At 34.7% G+C, this 15,787-nt stretch overlaps 1 protein-coding gene across 1 annotated transcript in view; it reads right to left on the bottom strand.

Annotated features, from left to right (window-relative positions):
- CSMD1 (CUB and Sushi multiple domains 1) overlaps positions 1 to 15,787 on the bottom strand; it is a 1,378,384-nt gene that overhangs the window by 245,568 nt on the left and 1,117,029 nt on the right. Inside the window, exons 42-44 of the mRNA XM_078149151.1 lie at positions 12,399 to 12,544; positions 7,008 to 7,088; positions 4,717 to 4,830 (exon numbers count right to left, since the gene is read on the bottom strand). Coding sequence (XP_078005277.1) covers positions 4,717 to 4,830; positions 7,008 to 7,088; positions 12,399 to 12,544 — 341 coding nt within the window. The remainder of the gene's footprint in view (positions 1 to 4,716; positions 4,831 to 7,007; positions 7,089 to 12,398; positions 12,545 to 15,787) is intronic.

Here is a 15,787-nt window from a genome sequence, read left to right as displayed (position 1 = left end):
GATGTAAAAACAAAACATCTTTTAAAAATTGTCACAATGAAAATTCAACCCTGATGTCATCATTTCCTGGTTCTGATTTTTCAAGGGAAGTAGACCCTCTCTGGCTTTTTGAAGTCCTAATTCTCCTTTTCTGTCTCAACACACAGCATACCTAGAAAAAAGTGAATGCTTAATGTATTGTACTGCAGTTCAACCATTTCTTCTCTATGATAATGGGATATCATGTAAATGTTTTGAAATACTGGGTAGTTCACAGCAAATTACATTACAATGATAGAAAAAGGAGATAGGTTGTCTTTTTGTACCCTTTTTCAGTAATGCTCAAGATCATGCCATAATTTTCAGGAAAGCACAACAACATTATCATAATCATTGTCATCATCATATCATCATCATTTATATAGCACTACCTAGCTTCCCTGAAGAATTACATTTTTAATGCAGATAATTACTTTTTCCTATCTTGTTGTATCAAAATTAAACAACAGAACAAAAATAATCTGTACATATGAACCTTGAAAAAGAGCCTCAAATTAAATAAGCCCTCCTAATTCCTATATTTACTCTTCAATTTTAAATAAAAATATATCCCTCAGACATCTTTTATTTATAGAACAATTCAGTGAAAGTTACCACTGTTATTAGTGACAGTTCATAAATAAATAGAAGAGTCCCTGAAATATTCATGTTGTGATATTGATTTAATTTAATCAGAATGTCCCAGAAGATTTATTATCAGTTCTTCCTTAATGAGAGAGGTAGATTTATTTGCCCAAAGGATAAAAATCTTATCTATAGAAGTTATCTCATACTAGTTAATTATGTTTCCTTTGGAAGACATTATAATATAAAGATTTTAAGATAGGGTCATTTTTTTTCCTCAAGCAAATGAATATAAACCCATGCAATATATTTTGATCTTGAAAGTATAATTTATTTAAATTAAAATAAAATTCAAACCGAGAAAAAAATCTTAAGACATAGAAAATGAAGTTGGTATAAGATAGAAGACTAATAATTCGAAATACCCCTTAAATATTTATTTATCATGGAAAGGTTTGCATATTTTAAAATGGTAAATCAATTGCAAGTAATACTAAAAGAGAGATAATTTTGACTAATTATTCATAGAAGATAGTTTCATAGTTAAAAGGTTTTTTATGATTCAATGGTCAGCAAATCCATATTTTTTATTTGAATATATTATGTCCTCCAATAAGTGAAAATACCATCAGTGTTTTGTTATATTAAAAATACATGTAATCAATGTATATATTTAAATCTTGTATAGAATGTGTACATGAGCATCTCTGCTAATTCAGCCAGAGCTGAGTGTTAGGGAAATATTGTTACAGCCTCACCAGGCCTGCATTGGTGTCAGGGTAAAGATCAGTCCCAATAAAAATCTGATTCTGGGATATCTGAATTGCACATCTGCCCTATCACTACCACAATTGGGCAGGGTACTCATCATCAGTAGGTGGTATTCTCTGGGAGATGCCAGCACCATTAGTTGCTGAAACTATCAACCTCAATGTATATGACCACATAGAGATTGCGATCTTCTAATACTACGGTTGAATACAACCAAAACTGGAATTCTGTGGCTCCCTGGGAAGAAGGAACTTACTATCAATTGCTAAGGCAATAGCTGGAAAATGTCATATTTCAATATATTAGAAAATCTATTCCCATGGAAAGAAGTACAATGAAGTTAAATTATAAGAAGAATCTTAATTTAACAAAAAAAGAAGAGGATGAATGAGATAAAAATATAAATGCAACTTAAATTGTTGTATTATTATATTCTACTGCCTATTTCCATTTTTTCCCACATATTAACAGTCAAAAATGAATCTGGAAATTTCCCCCATTGAGTAACAATATTTTTTTGTGATTAATTTTGTTTCTCTTGTTCCTTTCATATCTGCTTGATTCCTTCATGTTCATTCCTATATACTGTCGCCAACAGTAACACCCACTTACAGTGAAAGCTCTGAAGTGATGGCAGGCTTTCCCACAGCTGAGGGTTTTTGTGGTTTTTTTTTCCTTGTGCAGCAATCACACATTCAAAAATAAATAGCATCTCCACAAGGGACTCTCAGAAACCTCCCTCCCTCTCTTGTCACCCCACTACAAGGAAGTATCTGCTTGTAGTTCCTGTCAAAAACACCTTCTAAAGAAGCTTGCCGCTCTTAATTTGATCCTTTCTTGTTCTGAGTCATTGCACCTCCACACAATATTATTTAGTAATATTGGCCTCCAAAAGTAAAATGAAGCATGAGGCTTCAGACTCAAAGAATATGATTTCCTGTACTTTACAGGTCTTTCAGAGCAGTTGAACATTCACATTTTAAGATTCATGAATAATTGAGATTAATTCTAAGATGCACCTGTACCTATAGGAGAATTGGAAAAGCCCAGTAAACAATTGGGAAAAGCTGTCAACTAGGGCCTCTGGAAGATACATCTTCATTATCTTAAATATATACAAAAATTACCATCAGTCTTGGTCATTTTCCTGGGTCTCTCCCTAGTGCTTTCTAGAAGAGCTGAGGCCAGCTAGTTGCCAAATCTCTTTTATGTACATTTAAAATTCCCATTTCTTTTTTTTTCCCCTCTAGTTACTTATTCTTCAACTGAAGTACCTGAGAATCAGTCTGTTCCCACAATATTCATCTAAAAGCTCTGATTTGTGAATTCAGTCCTAAGACATAGATCTGTTGCTGAGTGTTATAACAAAAGAGAATGACAACCCACTAATATGGCTGATAGCTGAGGTGACTTTGAAGTAATCTGCTCGTCTTTATTCATTAACTTATATATAGAAAAGGTTTCCCACTTGCACTGGCAAAATGTGACTCCAAGGTTGTCATGGATCATTCTCATTTAAGTCAAAATGAACTGTATCTGGGAAAGTCCATCAGTAGATTAGCAAGCATTTATTAAGTACTTACTCTATGACCGGCATTGTGCTAAGTGCTAGGGATACAAGGAAAGCAACAACAGTCCCTGCCCTCAAGTAGCTTTCATCCAAATGAGGGAGACATGATAAAACAATGTACATACAAGATATGCAGAGTTGATGGAAAGTAATTTGGAGGAGAGGTTAGGAATTACGAGCTAGGGGAAGCAGGAAATGACTCCTATAAAACATTGCATTTGAGCATTACAGAACCAAGACATAGGTGTCCTGTTCAGTTTAAAAGTATACTTTTCTAAGATGCACTAAGACACTGAAATGTGGTAACAAGATGCTTTAGCCCATAAGAACTAGACAAATTTGTTATTCATCCCAGAAGCTGTGTTTTGTTTTTGTATTTTGGGTGGGGTGGGTATATTATACATAACACAAATAACTAGGTAGGTAGGCCTTAAAAATCCAAAGTGATTGAGAATTGAGAGAAGTAAACTATATTAAAAATCTTAAAATTAAATAGTACTCCAATTCTCATACCATACAGATTCATAGATTCTAGAGCTTGTAGGGAATTTATGGGATCATTTGCTTTGGCTTCTCACTATCCCTCAGGAAAACGTTACTTCCAGGTGAGACAGAGGAGTTCATTGACTTTCCCAAGGTTATACAGCTAATTAGCAGCATGAGAGAGACGGGGGTGAACCACAAGCACAGTTTATAATCTACTAGTGTACTGTTCTTTATGGTACAATAGGGTGTAGTTCTTGAGGTGGCTAGGTGACACAGTTGGCAGAGCCTATGCCTGCAGTCAGAAAGACCTGAGTTAAAATTTGGCCTCAGACAATTACTAGTTGTATGAACTTGGGTGGGTCAGTTAACTTTTGTCTGTCTCACTTTCCTCATCCATAAAATGAGGATAATAATAATACTTAGCTCACAGGGTTGTTGTGAGGATAAAATGAAATAATATTCACAAAGCACTTTGCAAAACTTAAAGTGTTATATAAAAGCTAGCTATCGTCATCATCATTATTATCGTTACATCTCATTATGTCATCTCTTATGCAGGCAACATTTTGGTTTAATTCAGGGATGGAGAACCTATGGCCTCGAGGCCATATGTGGCCTTCTAGATCCTTGGGTGAGTCCTTTTGACTGACTAAGTTTTACAGAATAAATCCTTTTATTAAGGGGATTTGTTCTGTGAAGTTTAGATTCAGTCAATGGGCTACACTTGAGGACCTAGAGGACCACATGTGGCATCAAGGCAACAAGTTTCCCACCCCTGGTTAATGTTTTATCCACAGTAGTCAACCACCTCTATGAAGAACACATTGGGATTTCTAAGAAAGTTAAAAACAATTGGCCCTTGCACTATATTGCTCACAATATACTTTTTGACTGGGTTATCGCTAAAAGTATATCAGAATAAACCAGCAGTTAGCCTGGTAAGAAACAATTAAAGAAGTCACTAAACATATGTCCTGATTATATTAGGGGCAGATGCTTAGTCCAGACACCTCTACATATTCTTTAGCCCTTTTCAACTCATTTTTTCTCATATTTTCCTTTAAAAAAATTTACTGATGGTAAATTTTTGTCCCATGAACCATATATTGAGATCTTCCTCTAAAAGGAAGGGAAGATGAGAAAATTCTCTTAAATGGTGATAGAAGATTTAAAGGAAAATATTGTCAAATCTTCAAATCCTACTAGTACCAACCAAAATATACAAAGACATTCATGTTGAAGAGATTTATTTTATTTTATTTTTTTGTGTGTAGGAAAGAACTTACCTTCACAGGTTGGAGGAGATCCTTCAAATTGCAACTGATCACTGAGCTTACAGGTCAATATATCAGTTCCTGACAGTGTGTAACCAGGAAGGCACTGGTACTTCACAAAATCCCCTAAAGGAATTAATGAAATATTCTTGCCATTTTTTTTCTTTATGAAATATACAAAGTAAGTCACATGTATGTTTATATATGTACATATATAACCATTTAAAATAAATATTTAGGCCTTTAAACATCAAGTACCTAATTCTTTTTTTAATAACATGCACATTTTTTAGTCTTCCATATCCAGAGAAAATGCTGTTTTCCATAATTATTAACTAATGTATTTTACCCCCAAGAGTTCCAACAAATGTCATCCAAATATTTTCCCCTGCCCTACACTGTTACTAATTATGTAAAATTTTCAGACATTTGGATAGTATTGAAGTATTCACTTTGGCCATATAATTCCATACTAATATCCTTACATGAATCAAAGGCCCAGCTCAAAGGCCATCTCCTCCAAGATGTTTTTCTCTGATCCTGCCAATTAGAAATACATATTCTTGCCTTCTATTGAACTCTTGAAGCCCTTTGTTTTAAGCTTCTCATTAATCACTACACTTTTATCATTATTAACCAAAGTACTGATTTTACCTGGTATAGGCAATTGTTTAAAAGGAAGCTCAGAATCTCCCTTTACTAATGCAGATGGTCATATGTTGTGCAATTTAGAGCCATAGAAATCCATATGGGAAAAGTGAGAGGTTAAGTAACTTGTCCAGGGTCACAAAGCTAGTATGTGTGAAAGGCAATACTTTAACCCAGGATTTCCTGACTTTCTATCCTCCAAATTATGCTGCCTGTCTTATTGATTATCATAGTCATAATCATTAGGAATAATAATAGCAATAACAATATGTTTCCCTACTAGCTTATGTTTCTTTGAGGCAAGGATTGTTTTTGTTATCTTTTGTTTCCCCCTTAGTACCTTATTCGGTACCCTACACGTTACTCAATGTTGAATGAATCAATCACTAAACATTTATTAAGTTCCTACTGAATGTCAGATACTGTGCTCAGCACTGGGAATACAAAAACAAAAATCAAACAACTCCTGCCTTTTAGGAACATACATTCTGTTTGGGTAATAAGGCATATATACATAAATAAATATAAACCAAATATATATAAGGAAAATGTTGAAGAAAAATGTAACAGCTAAGAGCACATGAAAACCTGAACATAAGGTGTCATTTGAGTAGAGTTTTGAAAGAAATGGAATTCTAAAAGGTGCAGGAGCTTTGAGAGCATACTGCAAATACGGAAAACAATCAGTGCAATGGTATTGGTAAAAGAGTTGGCAAATGCAGTGTCATATTTGAGAAACATCAAGAAAGCTGAAAGCTAGCTTGGTTGGACCAAAGGAATGTGGGAGTGAAATAATAAAATGGAAGAACAGCCTAACCCTGATTGTCATTTTAGAATCAACTGAGCTTAATGGCTGGGCATACACTCATGACTACCTCATTCATCAATGACATTAATGAATTAGAGTCCAAATTAAAGACCACAAATTTAGAACTTCAAAATAATGTCAATTAAATATCTTTTAATAATGTCATTCTTTTCAGTGAAGGGTCAGTTTAAAGCTGGTTATAATTTTAACACTGGTTGAGTCATGTAGCAAGGAAGGGATAACAGACCATCCAAATGCTTAGTCTTAGACCTTAAGGAAGATCTGCAACATACCGGAGAATTACTAAGTACAGAGAATATGGAGGAAAATGGAAAGGAATCAAATGTGATGACAAGGTCTGAGTAGGTTGTTATTGGCACTGATAATAGGGGATACTCACAATGATGGAATCATGGAATCACTGAAATGTTTGAAGAACTTATTTTTGAAAGTTTTTTAAGTTTTAAAAGTTTTTAAAAGTTGTCTATTTCTCATTATTAAAAACAATCGTATTCCAGAAAAAGAATGAAGCAAAAACATGTCAGAAATATTTTAAAATAATGTACATAAATCATATTGAAAACTTAAAGTATTATAAGTGTTTAAGTGAAAAAGTAGAAGAATTTTCACAGCTGGAAAGGAAAAAAAATCTCATGTAATAACATATGACCACTAATACAATATGACACCACAAATACCTTTAAAAGTCTTTTTTTTTAAAGTTGGGATAAATGGTAACAAATGTACAAAGTTGTACTCCTACTAATCTGAAAGCATGATTTACAGAGAACATAACACAGTTCAAGTGATAAGAGTGCATAACAAAAATGGACAGTTAGTATATTACCTATTTCAAAATCATTATCTTCAGTAAGTATCTCAGCCTGTGGAACTGCTGGTGGAGACTGACACTTCTTCAGCTGATAAGCTAAAAATTATGGGAAATGACATTCAATTGCATTATCTTTGAAGATAGACAAATTTTTAAAATTTCCAGTTATATTTATTTTCAAATTTCCATAATATTTATAGGGTTGATTAATCATATCTCTATTGTTAAGCCTTCATGATCATTTAATTTTTATCAGATTAGAAATCACTTGGAAAATAGTAATAGTGATTAAATGCTGAAGATAAGCCAAACTATCATATAATGATCTGAAGTTTGATATATATGCATAATATATGAGTATCCTTAAAATTATATATATATGTACATACATACATACACACACATATTAAAGTTACAATTTTTTAAACTCACAAGCATATACCTTATCTCTTAAGTGTCTGTATACACATAAATATATATAAATATATGTACATATACACACATATATACTTTAAGTATACTTTATATATATTTGTATTTAAGCATACTTAAATATGTATGTACTTAAGTATACATGTAGACATATATAGAGACACACAATCTACACCTATGTAAAAGCACAGGCTTGAGACTTTTAAAAGTTTTGACTCCTAATTTAAATAAAAATTTTAGATCACACAAATCCCTAGAATTTAGAGCCCTACCCTTGGTCCAACTTTATGTCCTTCCATGTTTTTGTCAACAATATTATGCACTCCACATTGCTAATTATGATATACTACTCTACTTTCATTGGGCATTACAGGAACAGAAATGAAAGATTTATGATTTTGTTTCTTTTCCTTATATTATTCTGAATTCACCTTTGTTCATATTATTAAATTGATGGAGATTATCTCTTACAATGCAGATTTGGTTATAATAATGTCCCATCTCAGACTTTGTCAAGGACAGGTTAAGAACAATTTAGTCTAATTATACTAAAGTTCTAGTAATAACAATTTTATGGACTCTCTCACTCATATTCAGCTCTTTTAATCATTCTGCAAGTTCCCTTACAAAAACTGCTACCTTAATGACCATAGATTTACTCAACTAGCCAGTGGTCATAGGATCTTAGATTTAAAGCTATATGGGAACTTTGAGGCCACATATTCAGAACCCCCATTTTATAGATGAAGAACTAAAGTCTAAAGAAGATTTGAATACATGTTTTCTCATTCCAAATCCCACATGGTTTCATGCTGCCTTCATTGAGGCAGAGACGTGGTGCAGTGGATAGACTCCTTAGGCCTGGAGTCAAGAAGAGTTAAGTTCAGATTTAGCATCAGATATTTACCAGCTGTGTGACTTTGGGCAAGTCACATAACTTCAGCGTCCTCATCTGTAAAATAAGGATAATGATAGCAACTTCTTCCCAGGGTTTCTATAATAACCAAATGTAATAATATTTGTAAAGAGTTTACCACAGTGGCTGCCACATGGCGGGTGCTATGTAAATGCTAGCTATTTTTGGTATTAATATTATTGTTTTGTATCATGTTGCTCTTTGCTCTTATTCTGTTTGCACATTGCCCATTCCCATACCAAAGTGCCCTCTTCTCCCATGTGGAGAATACCGGAAATCAGCATTCTTTTATTCAGATACAACATCAGGTAGAGTTTTAATCATCATTTCCCCCCACCTCCCACTTGCTAAAATAATGTCATTAAGAAGGTACTAGGGCCAGACATATGCATAATCTTGCTGATTACCTTCACAGGAGGAACTTAAAATTATAGACAGCTACAAGTCACTTTTGCTTCTATACTCAACTGTCTGACTTTCAAATCAGGCATACCTCTATAGCTTAATTGTATTCCCTTCTCTTCCCCTGGGAACTTCCTTAGGGGACTCCACAGTTATTCTACTTCAATGAGATAAAAGAGGAAAGTATTTTTACCTTTCTTGGAATTAGGTTCAGGATGTTTAAAAAAAAGTCATACTATGACTAGCTCATTTTGTAGATGAGGAACTGACTCATTTGTACTAAGTGACTTGCTCAAGGTCATACAGCTCATAAGTGTCTGAGGATGGATTTGAACTCAAGATGACTCTTCCTGACTGCAGGAGCCTAAAATCTTGTCTTCTACAAGACACCTTTCTTGATCCTCCTTAGTTCTAGTGCCTTCCTTCTGTTGTTTATCTCCAATTTGTTAAGTATCCCTACATTCTATGTATTCATTCATGAGGCTCCTTTTCTTCTTCCAAATTATTATAGATTTTCTTTCCCTTATTTCTCATGTTTTTTTTCCTCTAAGACAACTTTTTGGATCTTTGTTTTCAGTTGCTTCTCCTTCCTCTTGATCTCATTGATCTTATTAGACCTGTTGCTCCTCTTTCCTTGGCTCCAAATTCCTTTTAGGTCTGCTTTTTTGAAATAAAAATCTGTTTCTTTTCAATCTGCAGCTATTACCATTCTCACTTCTCCAATTCAAAACGTCCACTTGCTTCCCTAACTTGCCACCTAATAATAGGTACTTTTTTCAACCTGCTACTGGGTACTGCTCAAATATCAGCAACAAGCACAACAGCAGCAGCAACAAAAACCAAAAATGCCCCAGGATCCTTTTAATCCATTCCTTCTACTGTCTATATTTGGCCACCTGACAGTATGATACTGTACTAGCTGTTGGACATTATAATGCTCATTCTCCTGATGATACTGGACCTCAGGAGGAATAGATGAGATCCATCCATGCACATCTGGAAGTCTGGGGGTAAAGAGGGACAGATAGCTAAGAAGAGTGAAGGGGGAAAGACATTTGTGAGTATAGGTCAGGCCTTCTATCGAAGACTAGAGAAAGAAAATACACACAATGAGTCATACACACACACACAGACTTTTGTGTAGATCCCCACTCCCTAACACTCTGATTTGTTCAGTTGTTTTAATTGTGTCTGACTCTTTGTGACCCCCATTTGGAGTTACCTTTAGAAATATACTGGAGTGATTTGCCAATTCCTTCTCCAGCTCATTTTGTAGATGAGGAACTGACTCATTTGTACTAAGTGACTTGCTCAAGGTCATACAGCTCATAAGTGTCTGAGGATGGATTTGAACTCAAGATGACTCTTCCTGACTGCAGGAGCCTAAAATCTTGTCTTCTACAAGACACCTTTCTTGATCCTCCTTAGTTCTAGTGCCTTCCTTCTGTTGTTTATCTCCAATTTATGCTGCATATAGCTTATTTGTACATTGATGTTTGCACATTTTCCCCCCATTAAACTCTCAGCTTCTTGAGAGCAGGCACTGTCTATACACTGTGCCACCCAGAAGCCCCATGAGAAGCTCCTCCTAACTCCTTACCACTAATCCTCTCACACTAATACTTTCTGCCTCAACTCCACCACCTCACTCACAACACTGATTCTTCATCTATATTCTATTCTCCATATACTCCTTACTCTGTAACTCTGCACTTATTATATTCTATCACCAACACCCAGGGATATGATCTTCTAGTAACATGTCAAAATGATCACCAGTTTCAAGAGAACGTTTTGGTGACAAACTACTTCAGACAGCCGTAAGCGCCTCTTGTCTCCTAGGCTTAGTCGTCTGCCTTTCATATTTGGGCATCCCCAGAGTCCAATGAATAAAAGTTCCCATATCACATGGTCTTGTTACAGCCAGATTAAAAACACTATTATTCATTTTATTAAGAATATGCTGTTTGGGGACAGCTAGGTGGTGCAGTAGATAGAGCACTGGCCCTAAAGTCAGGAGGACCTAAGTTCAAATCCGGCCTCTGACCAAACACTTGACACTTACTAGCTGTGTGACCCTGGGCAAGTCACTTAACCCCAAATGCCTTAAAAAAAAAAAAGAAAGAAAAAGGAAAAGAAGAATATGCTGTTTGAGCTTAGACATTTCACAACTTCTCTAGTGCTTAGTTTCCCTATTTATGAAATGAGGGGATTAGATTCTAAGGCACCTACTGGTCTTGGCATTCTACATTTCTTTGACTCTATGATTACACGAGAATAGGGTATAATACAACAAATCATTAAACAGAAAGTCACAGAAAGACCTAAAGCTATTGAGATATCACATATTTACCTCTATGATAGAACATAGGTCCATGGAAAGGGAAGAGGCTTGTATAAATCATATGTCTTGATTTTGATAAGGTGTTTCATCTTATATCACAAAATAAGCTTCTAAAACATTTAATGGCATTAGATTCAAAACCTTATGTTGCATTTATTATTAAGAATCTGTGTATGCACATATGTTTACATTGCCTGTCCATGTTTCCTACTACTAGTCTTCCCCCAACTCCAATCCATCTTCCACACACTGCCAAAGTGATCTTCCCACACTCACACACATGCCTCCTTATCTCTGCCTCTTGGCTTCCCTAAAGACCCAGCTAAAATCTTGTCTTCTACAGGAAACTTTTCTTGATCCTCCTTAGTTCTAGTGCCTTCCTTCTGTGGATTGTCTCCAATTTATCCTGTATATAGTTTATTTATATATTGTTGTTTGCACATTTTCTCCCCCCCCTTAGACTATGAGCTTGTTAAGAGTAGGAACAGTCTTCTGCCTTTCTTTTTATCTCCAAAGCTTAGTACAGTGCCTACCACATAGTAAGGTACTTAATACTTGTTGACTGATTGATACACATGTACATATAATATCTATATGGCAAAGAGTCAAAGGTGCTAAATAATGTCAACTAAATCTTTCCTATTAAAAACTTGAAGGTGTCTTATGTTTATCATTATTTTAAACTAACAGGATTTAGAGAAAAGGGGACCTTAGACAGCATGAGGTCTTGCCTTCTCGTTTTTTAAAAGACAGGGAGTCCAAGGAATTGAAATTATTTTTCCAATATTACTAAAGCATTAGGCAACATAGCAAGGATTTGAAACTTGTTTCATGTTTTGATTCCAAATCCAATGCTCTTTCCAAGGGTTCAGTCTTGATTGATATTTTTAATATGTTCCTTGACACATTACTTGTTTCCCTTAATCAAAAAGAAACACCTGTCCATATTAACCTTTTAAAATGCTATTCAGGTCCAAAATATGGAATGAACAGATATTATGGAAACTCTGCCAAGGAGAAGTTAAACAATACATCCAAGATGACATAGCTGATTGGTAACAGATCCAGCATTAAAACTCAAGTCCATTACTCCATGAACAACAAATCCTTAAAATTTTCAAAAAAAAAAGTATTGGGTAGGATACAGCTGCAGGGTTATTGCCAAAAGTAGATAGCATGACTTCACATATTTCATCATAAGAACCTTAAATGTGTATTTGGCTCAAAGATTAGTAATGGTGAATTTGGTGGAAGATTGGAAAAAGAAGACAAGCCCTTTCTGAGTTACAAAAGTTGGTGAAAATAAACTAACCATGGAAATTGAGGACAAAGAAACCTCCATTTGAAAAGTCACTGTGAAACTTGAGGAGCACTTGATTGGTGGAGCTGTAAGCTGTCTCAAGGGCAGTATTACCACTGAAAATGCCAAGCTGAGGTGAATTCTGATCAGGACCATCCCTAGGAAAAAGGGGGAAAAAAGAGCAATTCTTGCATGAAAAGCTATTAAATTATCATTTAAATTAACAATCAATTTTCGCTTGACTGAGAATTTCATCTTTGTAAAAGTGAGCTAATCATTATAATCACAGGACTGGTTATATTATTGGTATTCAAAGTTAAAAAGCCAATGAAGATGATTCTTTTCATTCCAAAGTTGAGATTTTCAGAGAAATTGTATAACAAGGTCACATTTATATCAGTGTTTGAAAAGTAATCTGAATTTTCTTTCTGAAGTAGAGAAATCCACATTTTAATGGACAAACTTAATCATACTTTTGAAAATCACTAGTCCTCATTCAAACTGTATTTTTTATGTTACACAAAGTACTTTACTTCTAATTCTTTAAGGTAAGGAATACACACATCATAATCTTTGTTACAGAGATGTGCAAACTAAGAAATGTTCATGTGACTACATGGTTGATTAGGGACAGAGATGGAATAGAGCACTCAATGTCAGGTATTTTGGTTTTAAGTCTAGTTCTTTCAATTTCATTACCGTTTATTTCTGAAAACTGAATTCTTTTTGGTTGTTGCTATTGTTTTTTCCTCTTTATACAATAAGGGCATCATAAGATTTAGAGTTGAGATGAATGTTAAAGATCATCTAAGTCAAACCCTTTATTTTTTACCAAGGAAGGCTAGGCACATAAAAGGGAAATGACTTGTTCAACATCATACAGCTGGTTAATATCAAAGCCAGGATCTGAACTGAGGGATCCTGACTACAGGGTACTCCAGACATCTTTCTACCTGTTGTTCAGTTGTTTCAATCATGTCCAACTCTTTGGGGTTTTCTTGACAAAGATATTGGAGAGGTTTGCCATTTCCTTCCCCAGTTCATTTTATAGATGAGGAAACTGAGGCAAACAGGGTTAAATGACTTGCCCAGGGTCACACAGCTAGTAAATGTCTGAGGCCAGATTTGAACTCAAGAAGATGAATCTTCCTGACTACAGGCTTGGTGCTTTATCCACTGTGTCACCTAACTGTAGATCTTTCTACTACCGAACATTTTTTAATCTACTTCTATTAAATGAGTGATTGGATTACAGAACCTTTGAAATTCCTTCCAGTTGTATGACTCTCTGCACGGTAACTATTTCTGAATGATGTAAATGCCCACTCTAAAATTACTTAATATTTCACCCTTAGCTAGAATTTTCCATGGTTCTCAGAAGATTATGGAATTGTGTCAAATGGTGGTCCCATGTTTCAGAGAAGATGGAATCTATTCTCTCTAGAAGATTTATAATAAATGAGCATGTTCCTCTAGTAAGCAAATGAAACCAGCACAGTAAAGTGCCATGTAAGTAAGAGCCAAAAAAGCATCAGTGGCTTTTGTGACCTCTCTGAATTAGACCCAGGCTGAATAAGAACTAAATCAATATGTGTCTCTGATGCTTGTCTTCATCCATCAGGGTCAATCCAGGCACTTGAAGGAATCAGTACCCATTTAAGCTTCGAATAAAATCAGGTTCAAGGATATTTTCTTCCTTTACTGTTGCACACAGTTTATTCCTTTATTCCTTGTGCATACTCTGGGATGCTGTTTCATGAAGAGAAAATAGCTTTATGTGCCAAGTCCACTATTCCCTTTGAATATGTCACTTGATTATTTTGAAACTCAAATTTGGGGGTTGTACTACATGAAATTTAAAATGTATTTTAGATCTTGAGAAAGAGAATTATAAAGTGAAGTCAGGAGAGTCACTTTTAAATTTTGCCTCCAACAATCTAGGCAAGTCAATCTTTCTGAATCACATTTTCTTCATCCATAAAATAAGGATGGTGACAATATTTTCCATACCTACTACCACAGTGTGAGCCTGTGATATTAGTGTTCTTAACTTGGGATATATTAACCCCTAAAGGGCCCATGGATAGATTTCAGAGAACCCATGAACTAAGATCAGATGAAAAAAAAATCACGTCTTTATTTCAATAACTTCTAACTGAAAATTAGCATTTTCTGTAATTATTTTGAAATTATTCTGAGTAGGGGTCCATATGCTTCACCAGATTGTCAGAGGGGTCTATGGCAGAAAAAAAGGTTAAGAACCCCTGACCTAATTTAATAATGTACTTCAAACATTATATATTCCAATTGTAATTGAAGTTTAAGGAAGATTCCCTTCCTTGAATCCCAGAACTAGAATTACCAGGCCATCTAGTTAACTTTTTCATTTTACAGTTGAAGAAACTAAGGGCCAAAAAGTTTAAGTGGATGCTCAATGTCACACAGATGGTAAGACTGTGATTCAGAATTCCATTATCTTACAATTATCTAGCCTGATAACTAGGTACAAAATGATACCTTAAGACATCTATAAAGAGCACTGTACTTCTCAAAGTGTTTTCAAATATAATTTCTCAGTTGATCCTTAAAAAAACCTAAAAGTTAAAAACTACAGAGGCAATTATTACCATTAGACAGATATAGAAACTAAGGCAAGCAGACAGGGGTGTGGAACCTGCTGCCTCAAGACCACATGTGGCCTTCTAGGTCCTTGCGTGCAGCTTTTTGACTGAGTCCAAGTTGTATAGAACACAGCCTTTTATTAAGGGAATTTGTTCTGTGAAATTTGGATCTAGTCAAAGGGCCTCATTTGGGGACCTATAAGGCCACATGTAGCCACAGGTTCCCCACCCCTGAAAGGGGAGACTAAGTGACTTGTTTAAAATTAGAGAGTTGATTAATAGCAAATACTGTATTAAAAATCAGGTCACCAGGATCTTAGTCTATCAGTTTTCCTATTATACAATGTATAGTAAATATTGTTGTTCCTTTTTTTTTTTTACTAAAATCTGGTAAAAACTTTTTTTACTAAAAGCTGACAGATATGCAAGGTTACTGTAAAAGGCAAACTGTTGAGTTCACTTAGCTCAAGGAATTCAGAAAATTATTCTTAAACCATCGGTTGAAGTATTAATATTATTATGCATTGAAAAATTGACAAAACAAGCTTATTCTTCTAAATTTCATATTTATGATACTACTAAATGCCAAAATTCCTTGGCTCTGATTAGTAGAGATGTTAAAGTAAAAACTCAAATGAAAAAGAACCAAAAAAAAGATTTAAAAACTTAAGTCACAGAAGATGCTCAGGATAAAAAGATACATTTGTATGTGAATTTTATCTTTCACTTAAACATTGACCATGATTTTAATTATCCTGAGCTTGTGTGGGCTACGTTTAG

Source organism: Phascolarctos cinereus, unplaced genomic scaffold, assembly GCF_003287225.1.
Source record: "Phascolarctos cinereus isolate Bilbo 61053 unplaced genomic scaffold, phaCin_HiC Scaffold_2;HRSCAF=192, whole genome shotgun sequence".
NCBI lineage: Eukaryota > Metazoa > Chordata > Mammalia > Diprotodontia > Phascolarctidae > Phascolarctos > Phascolarctos cinereus.
Note: the sequence above shows the minus strand (reverse complement) of the source record. Positions and strands in the feature narration are given on the sequence as shown.